The 23,356-nt window shown below is 38.5% G+C and overlaps 1 protein-coding gene across 2 annotated transcripts in view; it reads left to right on the top strand.

The window, feature by feature from the left end:
- AKAP7 (A-kinase anchoring protein 7) overlaps positions 1–22,440 on the top strand; it is an 81,864-nt gene extending 59,424 nt beyond the window's left edge. The window contains exon 8 of one of the 2 annotated variants that reach the window (XM_041469873.1): positions 20,197–22,440. In XM_041469873.1, the coding sequence (XP_041325807.1) occupies positions 20,197–20,399 (203 nt within the window). In that variant the 3' untranslated portion in view covers positions 20,400–22,440. The remainder of the gene's footprint in view (positions 1–20,196) is intronic. The other variant, XM_041469874.1, reaches the window with a different exon arrangement.
- The last annotated feature ends 916 nt before the right edge of the window (positions 22,441–23,356 follow it).

The following is a 23,356-nucleotide window of genomic DNA, read 5'->3' on the forward strand; positions in this document are numbered from 1 at the left end:
GATCTTAACTTAAAAGGGCACAGGATAGCAGCGTGAGCTCTTTTGCATCTTATAATTTAATGAGATTTAACAATTTGTTGTTTAATAGCTATTATAAACAGAATGAGAGCAGCCCTGCTGAGAAGGACTTGGGGGTGCTGGTGGATGAGAGGCTGGACATGACCCAGCCACATGCACTCACAGCCCAGACATCCAGCTGTATCCTGGGCTGCATCCAAAGCAGTGTGGCCAGCAGGGTGAGGGATTCTGTCCCTCTGCTCTGGTGAGACCCCACCTGCAGTGCTGCATCCAGCTCTGGGGTCCCAGCACAGGAAGGACATAGACCTGCTGGAATGAATCCAGAGGAGGCCACCAAGATGATGAGAGGGATGGAACCTGTCCTATGAGGAAAGGCTGAGAGAATTGGGGTTCAGCCTGGAGAAGAGATGTCTTTGGTGTGAACTTATTGTGACCTTCTGGTACCTGAAGGGGCCTGCAAGAAAGATGGAGAGAAACCTTTTACAAGGGCACGTAGTGCCAGAACTAGAGGGAATGGCTTCACCTGAAAGAACATAGGTTTAGGTCAGATACTAAGAAGAAATTCTTTATTGTGACAGTGATGGGGCATTGGCACATGTTGCCCAGAGTAACTGTGGATGCTCTTTCCTTGGAAATGTTCAAGGTCAGATTGGATGGGGCTTAGAACAACCTGGTCTAATGAAAGGTGTCCCTGCCCATGGCAGGAACTAGATGAACTTTGCATAGGTTTAGATCAGATATTAAGAAGAAATTCTTTATTGTGACAGTGATGGGGCATTGGCACATGTTGCCCAGAGTAACTGTGGATGCTCTTTCCTTGGAAATGTTCAAGGTCAGATTGGATGGGGCTTAGAACAACCTGGTCTAATGAAAGGTGTCCCTGCCCATGGCAGGAACTAGATGAACTTTAAGGCCCCTTCCAACCCAAACTATTCTATGATTTTATTCTTATATGTTAATACTCATAGTGCATATTGAACATAGAGTGGGTAAATAGTTGTGGAAATGAGTAAATAAACACAGGACCTGGGACAGTGTAGCCTGTACAGAGGAACCAAGCAAGCTGGCAAGTTCTAACACACAGCCAGGCCAGCAATATGCAGTCTAGATCTTTGGACCTGACCAAAAATTACTGAGCTGTATCAAAGTTCAGTGAAGAGAATGCAACTACTTTATTGAAGTCTTAAATTGATTTTGAAAATACTGAAAGTTACTTTTGCAAATCAATTACTTGGTCAAATTTGCAGTTTGGTGTAAGTTGTAATTTGGTTTGCGTTTACGTAGCTGTAGTACAAAAGTTGCATTGTCTGGCTTTCTGTCATGAGAGACAGGACAGGTTTGCCTACCACAAATAGTAAGTCAATCCCTGTTGTTAAGCAGGCCTTGTACATTTGCCAGGTTGTCCAATACTGATTGCTCCCTGTCCTGCAGTTGTGTCCTTCTCACTTCTGTTTTGTGAGGTTTTAACTCTTGCTTGCTCAAAGTGATACCTGCTGTGATACTATAGAGACACTATTATTTTCCTTTCTTCTTCCTGAAATGTGAAAACATGCTCATCAGCTGAGGTTGGTGAGTCCTATTTATACTCATTCTCTAGTGCTTATATTCTGTCCTGCCAATCTCTCTGTGTGATGTTGTTTCTTCACTCCTACACATACATTCACACGAGATACACACAAAGAGGTGCATGATGTGGGTGAAAAAAAAAAACAATTTGAAGGAAAGGTGCATTCCTTGAAATGACATTTTGAATAACAACTAGGTGTTGTTTGTCTTCTTCTCTCATAGAACTTCACAATGCCTGTTATTAGATTGCTAACATTGTTTCCATTCTCTATGGGAAGAAAAGAAAGAAAATTTAACAGTCTAAACCAAAACTAAGTATTCAATACTTACCATGTCAAAGTTGAAAGTTTCACAAGCCTTCATCCTCACCAACATTAGACTTGATGACCAAGGCAACAAGCCCAACCAGGGCCTGAAGACTGCCGTAAATGTCAGTAGAATCATCAGTATCTTACATGTATGTCCATTCTTGGGCCTGACAGTGGCTGTCAAATATAATCTCTCAGTAATGCAGCTAGATTGCTAAGAGAACACTTATTATCTTCACACTAGTGAAGATAAAGAGAGATTTTTAAAAAAATCTAGGAGCGAAAATAAGGTGTTAAGTTCACTTTCACTGCAAAGAGGTATCAAGGGGGTGGATGATAGAAGGACAGGCTCTTAAATCAGAGTAACGATATTTAAGAAAGCCATCAAAAGTGGATGCCTTTTTGTGGCCTCAAGAATGAAGAATATAGTAATCTTGAAGTAAAGAGGGTAAAAATACTGGTGACTGTGAAATTGGGAAGTTTTAAAAATTGTGTTGGATGTTTCCATATGTCTTAGGCAATCCTCCTTGAAATTGTCTCAACATATTTGGGGTTAATTAATAACTACATTTCGAAAATAGTCCTACATTATATGAACCCATATTGCTGAATTTTCTTCTGTGTCTGATCTATAGTAATTTTAGGTGGCATTTGACTTTAACTGAAAAGTGGAATTTAATTTTTTTTTCTCCCTTTGTGTTTAATATGAACATATGTAAGCCCAAATTTAAATCCCACCAGCATATATAGTCTGTGGAAAGAAATTAAATTTAATTTAATTTTTATACCAGTTTTTATTAGGGTATAAGGAATTTTGAAACATTGAATTGTATTTTTTTTCAAATACACTATGTTTTACTATTTCACAAGTATGCAGCAGACTGTCTTGCTCTATAATCTATCACACTGCAAATTTGGGCTCCCTTCCACCTTCCTGACAGGATGTTTTGTGTAAAATAAATTGGAACTAGAAATCCTGGAGATGGATCAAGTCAAATGTGATTGCCTTGTGATTAGGTTATGTTACTGATGGCGGGAAAAAGCAGAAGTGTTTATTACATAATGTATTTAGGGGTATGACAGAACTGCTTCTTTTCCTGAAAGGAAACATGAGCAAAGTCAAGGAGTTCTGTGGTTCATAAGTAAAAAGTGTTGAGGTTAATTTGCAGCTGTTCTAAAATACTGAACATTGTAAATTCTCCTAAATGTCTAATCCTTATATAATATACACTTATGTATGAAACGAGGATGTCTGTGGGGCTGAAGGCCTTATTTGGAGTACTGTTGGCCACAGTGATCCATAACTACACTATGCTGAGAAATTTCAGGAAAAGTCTTAACTAAACCTGTTTGTATTAAAGGACTTGAAGAATAACTCATGAGAAGATAGGAAGAGATTTCATTTTATTTCAGCTGTAGAAAGTAGAAGAGCAGGATTAGCTAGATGGGACAGGTACCAACACTTCTCTTGATCCCAGTAAGAGAGGAGAAGGAAAAAAAAAGTTCAGAAGACCCTGATGAGAGACTTTGAAATGGAGATGAGGTCACTAAAATTGGCTCCATGTTGATGGAGTTGGAACTTTAATGAACTTTAATGTTCGCTTTTCATAAAAAGTGTGTCAGCAGAGAACCAGTCTCCAGTGAATTGTGACTGTGTAGCAAGATGAGAACTGCCCAGGTAACTGTGCAGCCATTCTCATTATAGTACACTGTTTCCTGTCTTCCACTGATGCCAGTGGGAGAAAATGTCTGGTTAAGATCTTCTTTCAGCTTCCATCTAGAATGTTTTTGTGGGCACTTTGCCACTGTGTGTTGTATCTAGACGTCTGTTAGCTTAAGTGTTCAAGGGCTATCTTACCTTCAGCTTAATTGCCAAATCATCACTCTGCATAGGTGGAAAAAATAAGTACCTTTTTGGCTGTCAGGTGACACATCATATTGTGCAGAATTTACATAGATTCCTTCTATGTTATTGAAATTGTATTTATTTTCTACATTGAGGCCAAGTGCTCTGTCTTCCCTTCACATGCTACTATTACTTTACTGTCAGTACCTCTGGAACTGTACCTTGTGAACATGTGCACACATGGACGTGCTCCCTACTGCCAGCAGACCATGCTGAAGTGACAAGGAGTTGAAGCTTCTGATGCATGTGGAAAGGACTAGCAGAGTGGAAAGAGGAGACATTGACCAGAAAAGCTGATTATGACATCTTTCTCAAACAGAGTATGCTGCTCCCTTGGTGTAATGAAAGGGTTTTTACTATGTTTAAAGTAATAAGCTCTGCCTCTGTGCAGATTGATCCATTGGTACATGTGGATCAAACATTAAATCATGTAGATGTCAGATGGGTCAGCCTTTCTGCTAAGTGTAGTAGTCTCAGGATAGTGAAACGGTGTCTCTCTACCTAACCTGGACTCAGATGAAGAAAACAAGGAAGACCTGCCTGGTTGTAGCCGAGTGCTTTTCAGAAACTGCAGCAAAAACAGTTGGAAGGGCAAAGCTCTGAGAGGTGTGTGGACTCTGTATCTCCCTTCTGCCACCCCTCCCAGTTGTATTGCCTCGTATGGCTGCTGCTCCGCAGGGTAAAGTCCTGTACTTCTCATTGGTTGGCCAACTTCCAAGGTCCTGTAGCATTTATCATGCTTATATTTCACAGGAAGGTTATCTTCATATTTGTGTGCTTTCCCATTCTCTTCTGATCTGCAAAGCTATAATTCAGAAATGAGTTTATTGACAGAGAAATGATTGTTAGTTAATGCCGGTCAGAAAATATTAGGAGACATAAAAGAAAATTTAAAAACTGATGCAAATTTTTCTGCTGTGAAGGGCATTGTATGAGCCATCTGTGGATTTTTTAGGTAATCACTGTTTCGTCCTATTAGTACTGCAGTGGATAACTCTGTTATGGGACTTCTCATTGAGCGAAGATGAGAGACAACATTAAAACTGTTTTGCTTACAGCTGAAGGCTTCTTTGCTGATATGGGAAGCCAGCCTGTGATCCCAGTGAGTCCATACAAAGGTCACCACTGCTGGAACTAGTCAGCACGCTTGTCAGGCTGACAGAGGCTGCTGCTTGAGGGGGTTGTGGTTGCATTATTAGTTATACTATGGTTATGCAGTTTTCTGAGTGGAAATAAAACACAGTAAGAGGTGATGATGAATACCATGCAGTATTGCTGCTGTTGCATGTATGGTACTGTAAAGGAAAGAAAAAATAATCCTCTGTCAAGCAAAAGGGCCTTCCTTAAAATATTTATTTTACTGCACACTGATGCAATTAATTATTTCTGTGATTTGTTTTCTTGATTTTGCTCTCTATTTTAAAATTTATGGCCAAATTATATTTTAGTACACTTGGCTACAAGGTCAGACAAACTATGTAGAGAAGTAATGCACTGGAAAGTTGCTTATGTGGAGAAGTTTCTAACCATGACATTAGCCAGACATTTTGTTCATTGTTTCTGGAAAGTATTTCATTCAAAAAAAACACATGAATAAAACCAGCAGATTCCAAAGGAACAGTAGTATTTTCTTAAACTTCTTACTGAGCATACTGATGCTACATCAGTTTAAATTGATTGACAAAAGTTTGGGGAGACAGAAGGCTTCAATAGATGTAGAGCTGAGTCCTGTATTTCTTAGGTTATATAGATATCAGTTAAAATTCCATCCACCATAGGTAATTTCCTTGCCCTGTAAGGGGCGGGGGCAAACACTCCATTGGCAGTCAGAAGAAAGAAGCTTTATGATGATCTGGAATATGAGCAACTTCTGCTGCAATCACACGCAAATAGCCCTGAGCATTACTGTGGGCCACCAGCTGCAGTGGCAGATTACAGCTGAAAGTTGCATTTAAAATTCCAAACTGTGCTGCTTCTTGATTCAAAAAGCCAAACAGACCAAAGAGTAGTGAATGCAATTTCTCATGGGGCTAAATCTTTCAAATGCAATTAGTTTGTTTTGTAAATCTCCAGCATAAGGTTAGACAAAAAGCTTGAATAGAAATTAATAACTCTTTCTAAATATACTGTAATGATTAATTACTTTTCAGCTTTTATAAATGGGTAATAACTGACAGTTAACTATTATCTATCAATTTGCACTGTAACAAATAAGAATACATGTTGCTTTTGCCCAGAACATTTATTTCTGCATAATAAAAATACACAGGTAATTTTTCTGGTAGTGGTAAAACCTCAGAAAAATTTTTGATGTCCTGTAACAGAATTGTTAATTTTAATAATTTTATATTAATTTAAAATAATTTCAATAACAATACACCATTTGGTACTGCAATGCTTTAAAACTGTCTAAATGGATGCTTCAGTTGGAATATTCAATTAGAAACAAGCTAAGAGTGTTTAAGGATTTTTGCTAAACATGCAAGTAAAACCATGAAAGTGAAACATTAACTGGGGCATGAATCAAGCAGTACTGAAAATGTCAAGTGAAACCCTTAGCAGCAGTAGGCAGGAATAGTGCTGATTTATACCAACCAAGGACCTGGCCTGCCAAGTGTCGTGGCTGTGACAGTCCACTGGCAGCCCCTGGAGTCCAGAGCTGCGGTGAGATGGATGAGAGTATCAGCCAGCCCATTTAAAAGCAGACCTTCTATAAATAATATCAGAAAGATTGGTTCAGATGGAAAGACAACAAATTGCCAACTCCATCTGGAATCCTCTTTCTAAGTATATATATGTAGCAAAGGAAGGAGCCTGGGTAAAATGCTGTTTGTGCAGCCCTGGGCATTAAAAATCAGACTAGTAGTCTGCTCTCTTGGCTCTTGCAGGAGATTTCCAACATGATTTCTTTAAGAGAGAGTGAGCCTGGAAAGAAAATTAGATCACTTTTAAATCTGCATTTATCCTAGTTTTTCAAAGCAATGTGTCTGCTGCTATCCCATATTCTTTTTGGGTTTAAAAAGAAAAATAAAGGCCAAAAGGAAAAAGTAAACATCCATAAACGTGTTGTGGGTGAATTGAAGAGCGTAATTTCCCTGATAGTCCTGTATGCAGATGTTCCACTTGAGAAAGTGTAATGGATTTCTCATACTTCTGTAAGTATGCAGGTTAAACATTACTGCTCATTAGTGGAAAATATGTTTGGTATCCACCCCATATACAGCTAAATATGAGATATTCAGTCTTCTAAGCTGTTAAAATGATTTAAAGATTATCTTAGTAACTCCATTGCCACAGCAAAAGGAAGACTGGATTCTCAGAGGAGCTCTGTTTACTTTACTCTAGATACATTTGAATAAGCAAAGGCTACAGCATTATGTTTTTATTGATTTTCAAAGGGTAAATTACAGGTCATTGCTATCAAATAATATTAAAAGCTGCCTGCATTCCCAGTGAACAATATCCAAATACCTTATTCTGTATTATGGAAGTACTATTTCTCTCATTCATTATTGCATGCTCCTGTCTCAGTTTGCTGAGATTTGTGTGTACTCTGGCACAGTGCCTCTCTCTATTCATTATACAAATTGTGCCACTCTTTACACACCAAACAGCAGAAGGAGTTTTGCATGGTTTTCTGAAGTGCTGTAAGGCCTGCCCTGAAAAGTAAAAAGCATTGCAAGGTCTAAATGTTTAGATTTATGAATTTTGCTTTTCCATTTCCTTACTTCTGTAGGTTAAATCAGAAATACAGCAGTCAGATTTCATTGTAGTAAAAGAGGAAATGGAAATTCTGTTGTTCCCACAGCTTTACTGGAGTCAGGAGCCAAATCCTGTCCTCTGGCATACATGTTACTCTAGCTACTACTGCATTACTCTCTGAAATTGTTCTTAGTTCATACTTCTGTTTTCATTTGTGCTGGGCTGCTTTGGAGTTACGATTCAAAACCTCTGCCAGGAGAAATCCACAGAAGTAACTGTTCCACAAATGCAGAATTTGGCTCAATGTACTTCCCAGCTTTGCTACCCACAGGCACAGCCCAGCTCTGTGACTGCTCTGGGTGCCTTGGACTCCAGTGCACTGCATGCCAGGGTGCCTGGGGCTGTACCTGGACACCGGGACTGCCTTGCCCATGCCACCACCCTGGCACAGTTCTGGGCCTGGCAAACATGCTGCAGAAACTCCTGGGCACTGGTTAGGAGTTAACACCAACCCAAGTCCTTTCCCAGCAGGCAGTTTGGATACAGCCACAGCATTTCAGAGGCCTGCAGAGCTGGATGGGATGGACCTGAGTTGCTCTGTGCTAACTGGCCTTAGAGCCAACAAGTACTGGCATTTTAGAGCTCACCTGTGTAAACACAGGCAGGTGCCTCTGCATGAAACACCAGGTTTCAGAGACGCTTTTCATGGTACTGTGTTTGTCTAATGTCAACAGAGAACCCAAGCTGAATTTTCCTGCTCTGTTCAAAAGTGATCCATAAGCAAATCGATATTACGGCCGAATAGAAACTGCAACATGCTAAAGACGAAATACCATTCTCTGTTAGTATATGTGAACAGCTACTCCTTCAATTTAGAAACTCCTGTCTTGCTATATGACAAGTCCAATTGTAACCTAATCCCTGTGAACTTAGAGTGGAGCCACTCACGATGTAGAAATTGTAGCATATGGATAAAACATGTATTACAGAAATAGAATAGCCACACTTGAGAATGGGAAAGTGTTACACAACCAAAATGTGGTAGTTGTCTACTTCTTCCTAAGCTGATATTTTAAATGTACTTTTTTCCCTTTGTACTGTCTGATTTGTGATGCTTAATGCTAGGTAAGTGAAGGCTTTATTTGTTAATGGAGAGTGGTATTCCTGGAAGCAGGCAGGCAAGTTCTAACCTCAATTCCAGAAACCATTAAAAAATGAATTTTTAAAAAAAAATTACAAAATTGGTCTGCACAGCCTCCATTAAAGATGCCATATAATTAAGAAAGAGAAAATGAGTTATTTTGTTTCATTAAAGGTCTCTAGAAACTTGAATATGGACTAATAATCAGACTCTCAATTTTGACATTTCTATACTGACCTGGAATGATCAGGAAGCTGTACTTAGTCTTCTTTCAAAAAGGGGTGAAGACAGATTTCATCTGTGGAAAGGTTCACTTCTGGGAAGGAGAAAACAATCCCCAAAATCTACCTCTTTTCCCCTCCAGCAAGGCTGTGTGCCACCAGGCCTATAACCTTTTAGCAGAAATGGCATGCATGCAGTGCTAGCTAAATCTGCCCTGGGAAGATCAGAGTAACTTTTGTCCTAGAAGCTCAAGAAGCTCATAGAGCAGAGGAAATAGATGTTTGGAGGAAGTACTGAGTTTCCAAAAGAATATAATGCTTGAAACATGAGGCAGAAGCCCAGGCTGTGCTTCAGAAAATGCCTGGGGAGCTGCAGAGCTACATCTTGGGGAGCTCTGAGAGCAAAAGCTAGCTAGTTTTGGGGAAAAAAAAACCTACAAAGGCAGAAGGCAGGAGGAGGAACTGGTTAACATGATTAAGCAACTGTTAGGATAGCATGGGATTACTTCTATTGCATCATGCAAAATAAGAACAAGAGAGAACATTTTGTATATATTTCAGGGAAAGCTTCCTGTCAGTGACAGATGCTGGGCTGCAGAGAGTCTACATTTTGTAACGTTGTGACCAAGATTTTGAGATTAAGGCAGACAAACAAAGAAGGCAAGACAAACAACAGGTCCTTGGTCGAGTGAGGGGTTGTCCTTTAGATGACATTGGTCTGTTATTAGTTGTGAAATTATTATAGGCAAAGTGGAAAATAAGATAACTTGAAAAGTATCATAACATGGCGTACTGATGCCTTGTTCAGCACTGATTACTGATGGCTTAATAATGTTTTATGCCAAATCATTTTGCCATTCCTTAAACTTGAGTGGTCCTGTTTCCATAAGTGTCGAGAAGCTGGAGAACGGACAGAAGAGATTGGGATTTAGAAGAATTTGAGGTATATGGTTGTATATGCTGTGTAAGTTATCATGATGTCCCTGCCTATGGCAGAAGGCTTAGAACTAGATGATCTTTAAGGTCTCTTCCAACCCTAACCATTCTATAATTCTGTGGAGCATGAGGTTGGAAATAGTCTTAAAAATTAACTGGGTGCAGGCTGTCCTTGAGCCTTAGAATTAGAACTGTTTAAGTAGCTAGAAATACACTGTACCAATGACCAATTTGGCACTGCCAAACTGGTACAATAGTCAGTACTTTAAGAGTTGTAGTTTGATGTAAGCATACACAGCCAGACTTTTGTAAGGCTCTTGATCCTGCCTGAATTGCTGTCCTAAATTGGTGTAGGGAAAATTCACTTCTTACTAGGTATTCCCTCTGGATCCTAATTCCCAAATCTCAGAATACACCATTAACTTTATCATTAACTTTATCCCTTTGACTATCTGCCAATCTCAGGTGAATTTGATCTGGGCACTTGCTAAGTTTCCTGTGAGTTAAAATCCTCAGGCATGGATAATTATTTTCACTCACTAGAAAGATTGTATCCTTTTGCTAAGAGGCAAATTGTCTTACCCTATGGTCTATTATTGTGTTATTCTGTTTCACATCCTGGCAATAATTTTTAAATGACATTTTATTCAATCTTTCATTTTGCTACAAAGCAAAAGTATTGAGCAAAAACATATTAGGACAGCCATGTTTTCTGTATCACTTATTATGGCTGAGTACAGTCAGCAAATGTACATTTTTTTTCTGTTTTAAAAATCCATTATCATCTAATATAGCCTAATGCAGTCAAAAAGGTTTTCCTTTCTTTCTCTCTCACATCCTCTTTTGCTTTTCACATACACCTCGTTAATACGTGTGAGGTTTTCCAGCACAAAATGATGAGTTTACTCTTGCAGTTCTACAAACTGTAACCTGTGATGAGGTGAGTTCTAGGGATTGAACCCCCTTCTAAAGTTGGGGTTTACCTTTCTCTGTTAAAATTGAATTTGCTGTAGTGTTTTTGTGTTTTGAAGCACAGTTGATCCTCTGGTGAGAATCCTTTAATGACATAGATGTTAATTTATGTTGACCCCCACCTGTGTGCCCTTATTCATACACTGTGTGTGTCTTCTCTGCTACAATTGATCTGAAACATTTGGAAGAAGGGCCACGTGTAATACAGCCTGGATCTTGGAATCACTGCCTGTAATGCTTGCTTCAGCACAGGTGAATAATAATAATAAGTCCATTCCAAAAGAAGTGCATCATTTTACTTTGAAAGATCCATTTTATTCCCTTTGACTTTTTTTAACCGTAACCTTTAAAGAAGGCATAAAATAAGAAATAGTATAGGATTAGACTTTGAATAAAAAGAAGATATGTGTTAAAATCAGCAGAATGTGTGGATGCCAGTGGTGCTGCACCCAGGCTGTGAGGACAGGCCAGTTCTCAGAAGCTCTAGGTTACTGCTTCTGATGCCCCACACAGTAACCCTCAGTGTATAGCTACTCCTGCATTCTTGGAGTTCAAACCATGTTGAATCGTGCTGAGCAACTGTTGTTCGTGCTTTCCTGTCTCAGGGAATCTCAAAATCATGAATGACATAATCTGCTCTTGAGGAGAACCATTGCCCATTTCTTTCCTTCTCCTCATCCTTAACAAACTTTTCTTGGCCCCTCTAGCCAGATATAGAAATGGGAGAATTTTTCTGTATGGAAAACATAAAGGCAAAGCAAACTTAACTACCAGACAGTTGGGTCTGAATAGAGTGAAAAGAAATGCAAAAACTGGTTATGGCGTGAATATCCACCCTTTATTCTTTTACTCTTGAATTGAGGAAAGGCTGAGAACAATACTGCTTTAAAATAAGAGGATGAAGAAAATATATGAAACTCCAAATTAGAACTGTTTAGCCTGATAGAAATAAAGGCCCAAAAGACCAGCTGGTATAAAAAAGCAGTTTTCTACTGATGTTATGGGACAGATTTAGAATTATTGGGATGCTAAAGAGGAAGGTGTTGAACTCTGTATACTATGTAGATAGAGAGAAAATTTGTGAATGGAAAAAGGAATGTAAAGACATGAGACCCATCAGTTTTAAGGCATGGTAATGAGCAATCCATTATGGTACAGAGTAAATTGGTAAAAAATGTGATGATTAATTCAGTTTTTAGCATAGCAGACATATTTTTCTGGAGTGATTTCACTGAAGTGTTGCTAGAACAGTCTTTGACTCACTGAGTTTGAGGAAGTAGAAATATGGGGGAAGAAAGGGAGGGGGAGTTATTTTCCTAGAATGCAGTGTTAGAGCTGTAGGGATTTGCTCCCATTAAAGAGGTGTTGTATTAGGTAGAGAAGTGGAGTTTTTAAGGAGTTTTATGTTGTTTCAGAAAGAAAATGCTTTTATAACTCTTTGATATTTAACATAAGAAGGATATGGAAGTAAGGTCCAGTGGTTTAAAAACAGTAGTTAGGACACAGTTATTCTTGATTTTTATGGTGAAGCAGACTCAAGAATAATGTTAATTTTGATTATTAGGTGCTTGTTCAGTAAATGATTATTTGCTCAGCAAATGTTGTTTGCTCTATTCATAAAGAACATAGGATGGGAAAAAAAATTAGTACTGTTCTCTCATATTCTTTCCATTTTGCCTTGCCCTAGATTATAAAGTCTGTTTTCTCATGTGAAGGATTGATTGCATTAAATTTAGTTCCATGGCATGGTAATGTTTCAGGATTTTTTTTCATCCAGAGATTTTGTTCTGCCATCCTCTAGCAACAGTTTTTAAATTTCTGTGAATTAGATTAAGTGAGCTGTAGTCATACCTTGGGCATTCTTAACTCTTTATCTACAGCTATTCTGATTTCATGTCTGAGGTCATCAAAACTCCCATGACACAGAACAATTTATTATGACTAAGCACATGCCTAAATTTGTTGCTTATCTTGTCTTTGGAATATTTTTCTTTAGAAATCAAGAGGAACTGTTTTCAAGATCATGTGGTGAAAGGACAGTGGCTTTAAACTGAAAGAGGGTGGTGAGTCCAGAGAAGCTGTGGATGCCCAGTCGCTGGAAGTGTTCAAAGCCAAGTTGGATAGGGCTCTGAGCAACCTGGTCTAGTGAAAGTTGTCCCTGCCCATCGCAGTAGGGGTAGGACTGGATGAGTTTTAAGGTCCCTTCCACACCAAATCATTCTGTGATTCAGTGTTCTTGCAATTGGGTATATTTGGGCTTTTAGAGACCAATAAAAGTTGAGGAGGAGCTTATCCTGAAGAAGATCCCAAACAGTGGTTTTATGGGTTCAAGGCCAGAACATTTAAAGAGAGGCCTAAACTTCTATTGTACTAGTACTCTCCAAGTATCAAAAGTCAGCTTCAGGTTTACAAACTTTTGTATGGTAGAGCAGTGAACATTTATACAGCTACATCTCACCATATCAGTTTAAAAACTGATAACAAATTCCAGCTCTTCCATTTAAAGTGGAAGTTAGGCAGCAAACAAAAGGGAGGGAAGAAGGAACAAAACTAAATACATTATTTAAGGCAAAATCTATGATAGATAAAGGGGATTCAGATAGCAAAGGTCATGATAAGTACTTAATGTTAGGGCATGTTTTTAAATGCAATTCAAATTGATTTAAGGGTGTCTTGTTAGTTTTCCCAAAGCTGTTAGCAAATTTGGTCAGATTCTATAGACTTGATCCATGAAAGGAAAGACAGCAACAATCCTACTTATATGTTCAAAACCACATAACTTCATGGTTTGGATAAGAAGCTTATGAAGTGGGTTCAGTTCCTTCAAGAGGAAGATTCTGGAGGAAAAGGATTAGACCCATCTATTTTGACTGCCTTTGGATGCAGTTTTGCTAGCAGAGCAAACCTGTCTAAGATGCTCATACCGAGAGAGGGGACTCTAACCTTCTTTCATTAGATTCAGAATCTAATTAAGTATAGTTACAGAGATGTTAAAAGCACCTTGCAGATAACAATTTTTTTCATTATAATGACACAGTATTTAAATTATTAAATAAAATTAAAATTATTATGGTATTTTATGGACACTGTTGGACATGCTCTTGAATTGCAATTATATCTTTTTTTCTGCAAGATTTCATCTTCCTTTTGCAGTTCAAACAGTATGCATCTGTGTTTGACAACTCATGCCTCTGCAACTTAAATAATTAAATGAAAATGGATCTTGATTAAAATTTGACTTTTCTGTCCATAACTTACAAGTACATTGATAATTGCTTTTCCCAGGGAAAGAGATGTACTATGTGAGAGGCTGTGATAACATGAGTTTGTATGGAGCCTTTTTCTGAGCTCAAGAGGAACAACGCAGGTTCAGCTTGTTAAGATTCACTTATTAACACTTGTTTAGCAATCTGTCTTAGTCCAAAAAAGATTGTTTTTTTTTACTATACTTGACAGCAGCATGGAAAAGTCACAGCCAATATCTCTTTGGAAGCTGTATAGTAACAAATGAATCCTAAAGACATGACACTGAAGTTCCCATAGACTATGGGAAGGGTAAGGAAACAGTAACAAGAAGTGAATGTTTATTAAATGACTTGCCTCGGCATGTTGGTGAGTAAACGTTTGATTTTCATGGCTGACAGGTCCATAAGCAGGGATTTAAAGGTTTTGCCAAAATATTTGGATTATGGCAATTAAAATATATATTTGTATATACCCTTTTCATTAGCAGCTGTGTTTTTGGGCCTACACCTCCCTCATCTTGGTGACCTAGCAGGGTCTAGGTCTTTCTGCCTTCAGGACCATCCAGCTGTGTCTGTGGTCACTGGTGACTGAGGCTGATGGGGATGCAGCCTACATGTCACCCATAGTGTGTTACATTCTCAGTATTATTTCTGGAGGACCACTGAACGCAAGGCACTGATGGGTCTGTCTTGTTCCAGAATTCAGCTTTTCCTTGGGAAAACTGGAAAGCTTGATTTCTCTCTCACTCTTAGGCTCTGAAAACAGCAGGAGGCTTTCCCCTTGCCGTCATGCTAGAGGGCAGAGCAACTCTTCTGTTCTCCTTGATCAGCCTGCTGACCCAAGCTGCCCTATTCCCTGTTCCCAAGGGCTGCTGGCACCAGGTAGCACTGTGAATGGTGAAGGGGCGTGAATAATGTTGCCTGGACGTTTGCTATCATAATCTGCCTCAACCCTTTGGTTCTCCCATTGTCATCTTGCACAGTGGATGTTACTGTGGCTATGTAAAACCACTTTTGTAACTTGGCCTGTTTTGTTTACCAGAGTGTTGATGTGAAAAATCAAGTAAAACTCACAGCTTTTAAAGCCATCTTGTTTCCTTTGGCCACTTTGCTATCTTTCCTGCCTGTTGCACTAGACTTCTTATAAATTAGTTCAATTTAAGCATTAAACTGCATTAAAGGAACTGGAGAACTTCTCTGTCAACATGTCCCTTTTAATAGAAAAATAAACCCAAGATACTTAACAGAACTCCCCGTATGCCAGGACTAGAGTCTTAAATAACTTCTTAAATTTTGCTTGTTCTGGAGACTCTTGCCTGTGGCATCCCATCTCTTAGTGTTTGCAGAGGGATGAGTAGGTTTAGCAGATCACATTCTCTTTCTTCATTTAGAGATGGTCAGAAAATTTATATCAGAGCTTCACAGGGGTTTGTGTGAAACCAAACAAACTTTTGCCAAGTCTGCAGCTCAAAGGATCCTGCAGATACTTCTGTTGTCATTAATGAATTTGGCAAGAGCACCACTTTCTCTGAATAGCTGCAACACCCTTAATTTCCTCTTTAGTAGAAATTCCTACTTTATCAGGTTTATTCCATGGTGTGCCAAATTAAATAAAAAAAACCTTTCCTGCAAACTAGAAACCGTGTGTTCAGCATGCAGGACAGATTGGTATTGCCTTGTAAGACGGTCCTGTATTTACACAGCAATATATGTAAACCTAAAGAAGTTTGTTAGATGTCCCACATCTGGTGGGAGCATCCAGCAACAGAAATGTCATCACCCTCATGTCATAATGAGATTATAATTTCACCTTCCTCCCAGTGCCTTATTTGTGTCAATTTCTGAAGTGACCACTTAAGAGACTTTTCATGCAAGTCCTTCTTAATTAACCAGGAAATGTTTAGAGTTGTGACTTTCCTGTCTCTAATGACTGTGCTGATTAGATATGGGCACGTGCTCATTACAAACATAGAGTTTGTAAGCACTGTATTAGAAATGATTATTAGAGTAACCCAAAAGGTAGATCAAAGCATATCTGTTACCACAGCCCTCCCTTCGTTGCAGAGCAGAACCTCTGCCACCAAATTTCTCAGCAGGTCTGGGTCACCTATTCAAAATACTAAGGGTCTCTTTTATGATATTCTCCATGTTATCATTGCTTTGTTGCCAAAAAAGGTTGTTGGAAGGAAGAACAAAGCCCAGTGTGTTGAGGCCACAAGGGAAGGATTGAAGAACATTGTCTTGGAGCATAGCTGGTAAAAGGATGTAAAACTGGCTTTTCCTATAAAAGGGATCACCTGTTGCTTCCTTCAATTAAATCTTTTACAAAAAAAAAAAAAATCACAATCCATGGGCTAATCATATGAACGGTAGAGGGATTCAAACTGTCCTGCCTCTCTCCAAATCTGAGATACCTACATGCACTCTAAACAGGCTGTGTCAGGGCCATGAAAATGCTGTACCAGGACCATGATACCTAATTTGTTCCAATACAGTATTTCAAAATTCAGTTCACAATCTTGTAATGTGTAGGGGGGTGTAGACTTGGAGACTAAACCTAGTCCAGTAGAAAGATACAGCAGTGAAATTGAATCCAAACTTGGCTGTGGTTGCAGGCATCTGGTTCATGTCCATAACTGCTAGCAGTAGGATGTAGGATCATAAAGCCTCTTTTGAATAATTCTGTGGAGCTGATAGTTCCCTTTGTAAAAAATTATGGTCATTTCAGGACAACTGGTATGTTTCAGTTTTAGTAATAAAAAATGCTGCTCAGCACGAATGTATTGAGGTACATTCACAGAGTATGAATTGGTTTTCATATTTTGAAAATTATAGAAGAGAATTCTGGGATAAACTAAATGAAAGATCTTTTCATTTTTATTCTGAACAACGTTGAGGAGAAGACAGTGGAATTTTTTTATTCACAGGCACAGAAATAAAGTAGTGTCACAATATTGATGCAAATACAGTGCTGTTCCCTTTTCAGAACAGAGATTATAAACAGAGCAAGTGTGAATTTTTAAACCTCCCTTTTGAATCTACAACATTAATATCTGCAGTGAGTTCCACAGATATTCCAATAATTCCGATAATGTTACTCAAAGTGCACTCAAAGAAGCATTTGCCTGTTGCAAAGGAATTGTATTCATCAAAGAAGCAGGTGAGCAGCAGCTGCAGCATGGGAGGAGAGATGTAAACAGGACAGATGTGTGTTAAATTGTCAAGTAGATATTGATGCTCAACACTCATTTCTGTTACGTGACCTGTTTCATTTTATCAACAGTCATGAATAGGAGCAATACAGTGGCACCCAGCTACCTTGCCAGACAACCATGGCATTGCAGACACTCCCACAACTGCTATTTTGGGAGTATGAGAATAGATACAGAGCATCAGGGAATCATATAGGTCTGTGTGCTTGTCCACCAAGGTGGCTGCACAGATAAATCCAAGCACAATTTTCATGCAAGGATGTGCATGCATTTGCATTCACATGTCAGTCAGATGCCTTTCCAGTGGGAGTGCAGAGCTCTCTTAGGAGGTGCTACAGTCTTCACTCCAGACTTTTGATGAGCCTTGAATATCTCAAAATATTAAAAATAAACAAACAAAAAACCACAAACCCATTATTCTGTAGCTATATAAACTGTACTTATAAAAGTACAGTTTTATAAAAATCTGATGTTTTTCATGACAAAGTACTTATAAGTGAGCTACCTGCTTATTTTGAAATAATAGACACGATAGTAGCTATATGGATTTTATACACGTATCTGTAAATGAGAACTGTTCTGCATAAAGTGTTCATGGGAGAAGAGCTCTGGCCTTTTTCAGACCCTAATGCATGATGTACTACAACTAAAATTACACTGTGAGTAAATATAATCAGTACTATCAGTACTGTTGTGTAGTATCTGGAGGCTCTATGATTAATCATATTCTGCATATTAAGCACTACAGGGTCAAGTGTGAGAGTGGTCAAGCACCATATTTCCCATTGATTTTTTTTCCTGAGTTGCATGGATAGATCATTAGCACTGTGTGAGTAATGATTTCCATGACCCACAAGCAATTCTGTAAAGCAAGAAACTCTGCAGCTGGAAACCAGTTTTATTTTAAATAATCATTAAGTATTTTAATTACTTTTTCTAGTGACTGAATAGACCAGGGCAATCAACACATTTTCGAGCATCTTTACTAGAAGCAAAGGAAATCAGTAATCAAAAGGCTTCATTCAAAGGAGTATGTGGGATCAATTCAGAAAAGCTGTGAGGAGATGCTGCTCATAAATACCTTGGGTGCCCTGAGAGAGAAAAGTCTGAATTAAGTCCCTCCTTCCTGTAAGTTAAAGGATAAACTTAGACCCAGGATTTAGAGACAGCAATATAGTAAGCAGTGAGTCAGAGAATGTGGAGTATGTAGCTGTTTGGTTTTGGGAATAGTGCTTCTGCCTCAGTTGCATGGTAGCCTGAAATATTTCTCCTTGGAAATGATAATTCTGTTTTTAATGCATTCTTATATTTACATTCTTATAATACTTTCTTATGATGTATTCTTATGTTTGGTTTTAATCAGAACTATCTCCCCAGATATTCTTTTTAATATCTTTAGAATATTTATCTACACTTTCTCCAAAATGTAAAGAAATGTAGTCTGATGATTCTTCAGGGGGAGAGCACAGTTCTTCCTTGCCCATACTAACAGTGCTTCCTGTTCCAACAGAACTGGAAGAGCTACTGTTGCAGAGCAGAATGATCAGATTAACAGCTAATAGAAGCACTGCTCTGAATATGAAGAGTTTTGTTTGCTTCTCTCTCTCCTCCTTGAATCCCCCTATGAATTATGCTTTATCAGTGAAATCACTCCCAGGTTGTGCAGTACACTAGGAAGACTAATAGAAGTCTTTCATAACTGTTATCTAAATGTGCTGGAAAACTTTAATAAATTTACATGTATGAAAAATGACAAATTTAGGTAATTGAACAGTACAAAGCTTTGTGCTGAGAGCATACAATAATATCTCTTTCACCAGATGCGTGTGACTAAGCAGCCTCTTATTACTGGTCGCAGAATGCAAATGCCTGAAGAGGACATGAAATGTATGACCTTTAAATACAGATGGAGGGAAACAGTTATTTACCTAGTGCAGGGGACTGTGAAATAGCAAATGGCATGACCAATGAGAATTAGACAATAAAATTTGCTTTTCCTGCAACAAATTCTTCATGAAAGGATTCTGCAGTAGGGTTTATAGTTTATTAGGAAAATGTTTCATGGAAAAGTACCATTTTGAATTACATGTAATGATGTATGAGAATCCTCACAATGCATACAGTTGGTTTGTTGTATATGTTATTCATGTGAAGTTTTAGCAAAATGGAAATTTCAGCTTCTCGTTTTTATCAGCAGATGTTTAAGAATGTACTGTTGGAACTTGCAATCCTTTGATGTTAGAGCTTTAAGATAGAAGACAGAAGAGAGTCAGGGAGGGACTATATGTTTTTTGTTAGTTTTATGCTTTGTTTAGAAAAATATTTGTAACCTGTGCTTTGAGTGCTTTAGCAATTTTTCCTGTGAGAAACTCCTGAATTACAAGCAATGAATAAATAGATTTAGATTTATGAAGCAAAATCACAAAATGGTGCACATAAATTTAGGAATGCTGCTAAAGTGTAAATATGCCTCATGCTATATTTGACCCTGAGATTGGCTGAGTTGGTCAGAGCATGGAGCTGATAATACCAGGGTTGTGAGTTTGATTCCCTTAATCGCCATTTACTTAAGAGTTGGATTTGATGATCCTTATTGGCCCCTTCCAACTCAGAAGATTCTGTGATTCTGTGATCTTTGCTCGGTTGTCACTGGTGATCGTTGGCCAGAAAAAAATTAAATTTGCACACTTACTCTTCTACATTGAATGAGTGCTTATAATGTTAGCCAGAGGCTTTTGCTGGAGTGTTATAAGAAACATGAGCAGTGAAATATCTTTGATCTAATACGCTGTACACATCTTTATGGAACACTTTTGCTTTGGAGCTTGAGGGCGAAGAAACAATACTTTTTACAATCAGGAAGAGGCTAATAACTTAGAATCCAGCTCAAGTCAGAAGCTTCTGATACAATCACAGCTACTGTCTTTGCATGGCAATGAATTCCTTCTCTTGTCTGTTGTGATGCATAGGTGAAAAGCAAGCAGCAGAGCCAGATGATGCAGAGCTGGTGAGCCTCAGCAAAAGGCTGGTGGAGAATGCAGTGCTGAAGGCTGTGCAGCAATATTTAGAAGAAACACAAAACAAAAGCAGGCAGACTGATGGGAGCCCTGCAAAAACTGAGGAAGCAGCGAGCGACAGCAAGAATGAGAGCGACAATGATAACAGCAAGTGAGCACTGTGCAAAAAGCCTGGGAGCAAATATCCCACCAAGAATAACTACAAAAACATGTTCCGCTCCCTGCTGAAATTTGCCATGTGGTGCTGGGTGTCAGGCACTCTGCTTTGTGAGTCTCTTATCAAAAGTTTGTTCTGAATTGAAGGACACTGTCTACTGGTTTAATAAGTGCTTGCACTGCTGAGAATCTGCTGAATGCTGGGAGGGATGGACGGTGGAAAAAGACAAGAGTGGTGAAGCAGGCGGCTCCAGTCTTCACTTGCTCTTGATACCAAGAGTCCCTTTCTTGCTTTTGAGGAGAAACTGAGCATTTTGCATTTGTCATTTGGATTGTCATGGATGACTGTGGATGAAGCCTTGCCATAAGTGGAAGCGATGCCCTGCGCCCGAGGGTTTGGCAGCGCTGCAGGGCTGCTTGCTCCGTGTGAGAGCACGTGCTGTTTCCTAGTCAACAGCAGTCAATACCAAGCTAAAAATTGCCACTGCAGATACTCATCGCAGATACTATTACACAGTATGTAATAAGGCAGGAGTTTCCCTTAAATGTGATGCTGTACTGTTCTTTACATTTTGGTAGCATTTGTTGATGTAAATTATATTTTTTGATGAAATACCTTTTTATAAAAAATCAGTATGGGTGAAACACTGAGCACTTACTACTGTCCAAACCAGATATGATCTCTTTGTCTCTGAACATTAATGATTTTAAATCACATTATTTGTTATAAAATGTATTATATTGTTGTTTTCCTCTAGGAAAGAGCCATGAAGCAGACTTAGTAAAGGAAGCTTTACGCAGAGAAACACAGGCCCTGTTATCCAGACTGAATCAGATAAAGGAGCTGTTAACGAGTCCTGAGATCCGCACAAAAATTAGCAAAGAACTCTTTGAAGACAGGCACAACTCTAACTGTAAATGGAAAAGTTGTATTAACTCTGAGTCTCCAGATGCATGACTGTAAATTACCATTGTGGAAAATCTCATCAGGTTGTTTAAAGACAAAATATTGTGGCAGGATTTTTTTCAGGTTGGTTTGTTTGGGTTTTTTTAACTAAAAATGCGAATGGGTATAAATGGCTCATGATGAATCGTGCTGAAATACTTGCACAGAAGGATTATATTTCATAATAATGAAGTATAGCCACTTCTCAACACTGCATTGAAACCTGTTTGAGTGTGCAGGTATATGTCATGACTCCAAAGCAGAAGAATACTGGTTTCAAATAGATCTGAGCAAACACTGTGCCCTTCCTTTATTATTGTAAATAATTCAGTTTTTTCTCATATACTCCTTCCCTAACAATGATGTACAAGTACTAAAAATTGGTGGTTTTAAATACTTCAAAATGTATATTTGGGGAAAAAAATTCCTCTTTTAATTATCTGCCTTTTGTATATGTACTGGCATTTTGGGTTAGCGTTGTATGTTTTTTATTGTTTTTTTAAACAGCACTTGAATACTTGTAAAGATGCTGACATTTAGTTTCTGCTGATGTTTACACTAAAGCAAGAATGTTTTAAATTTCAGTATGAAATTCAGGCTCCACTGATCTCAATGGCATACTCTCATTGGCTTTAATGGAGTCAGGATGCTGCAATTAAGATTTCTTGTGCAAATAATGATATTCCTTGGGATAATACTTGCCTTTTTACTTTTGTAGAACAGTGGTTTTGTCTTTTGTTTTTGATGTTCCTCCATCTCTATCTTCTGCTGCCTGAGGTGGGGTGTCAGTTTGCTCTCATTGTTCCTTCCACATACCTGCAAGATTTACTAATGATTTGGATGATGGACAACAATGCAGGAGTAGGTCCAATATTTGCAATTTTTATAAAAGTTGTCATAAAAGCTATATAATATGTTGTGATTGGTATCAGAATTGTGCTGTTAGAACAGCTGTGTGCATGTTCTTCATTTATCTCAAGCACTGCTCATTTATGTCACGTCAGAGCTTTTTTTTCCTCATTTGATATATAACAGTATATTCTGAAATGCATCTTTTACATGCCATGTTCACAATAAAATATTTTTCCTTTGCACTCCGTGTACATTTTCACCTGTTTCCAAATGGACTTGAATAATAAGTGCTTGCAAGTACCAGGGTTACAGGAGAGAAATAGTGCTCCAGTGAATCACATCATTAAGCTGACTACAGGGTGTTGTGCCAACATACTGCTCTGGAGCTTGGCTGCTGAAATCATGCAGATAAACTAGGCCCAAGTCATTATTGTTTTCCAGGAAAAATCTTTGAAACTCTTGGGATTAATTTATGTTCTGCGCAGGGCAGGTTTAGAAATAAATACTGGTTACAACTTCCTAGAGGTCCACTCTTGAAGTGTGAGTTAAAGAAGTAGTCTCAAGATGCTCTAGAATGATAGATTTAAAAAAAAAATCAATCTGAAATCATCCCTGGAGATCATTGGGAGGTGGCTTTTTATAGGCTATCAAGCAATTTGAATCTAACTTGTATATAAGAACACAAAATCAGACACTCAGCTGTGAAAACAGGAAAACAATTTATTCTATTATATCTGAATCATGGATTGTCATCTCCCATTCCTCTATACAAGTCATTTCTCTGATTAAGGGCCTTTTTATACCATTAAGCTTGTAACAGTCATTGTTCTCATATTTCAAGTAAAACTGTGAAAATTAATCACTGAATTTATGTCCAGGCACTTTGATAGGTGACCTCATTATTCGAGAGCCTGCTCATTCAGTTCCTATGGATGGCATCGAGAATAGCAGCTCTGAAAAATGTTTGGGAGAGTTGAGAGCCTGAGCAAAGACATCATCTGATATGTACTGGAGTGTGCCTGCCAGATATGGCACAAACCATAAAGGGGACATTCTACTGGATCAGGAACTGTGGGATAGGGGACACCCCAGAGCCTCTAAAAAGACTCTGGATACCTGTGTTTAAGCAACCCAAACCCATCTTTAATTTGCAGATGT

This window comes from Pyrgilauda ruficollis, unplaced genomic scaffold (assembly GCF_017590135.1).
Source record: "Pyrgilauda ruficollis isolate IOZ18807 unplaced genomic scaffold, ASM1759013v1 scaffold24, whole genome shotgun sequence".
Taxonomy (NCBI): domain Eukaryota; kingdom Metazoa; phylum Chordata; class Aves; order Passeriformes; family Passeridae; genus Pyrgilauda; species Pyrgilauda ruficollis.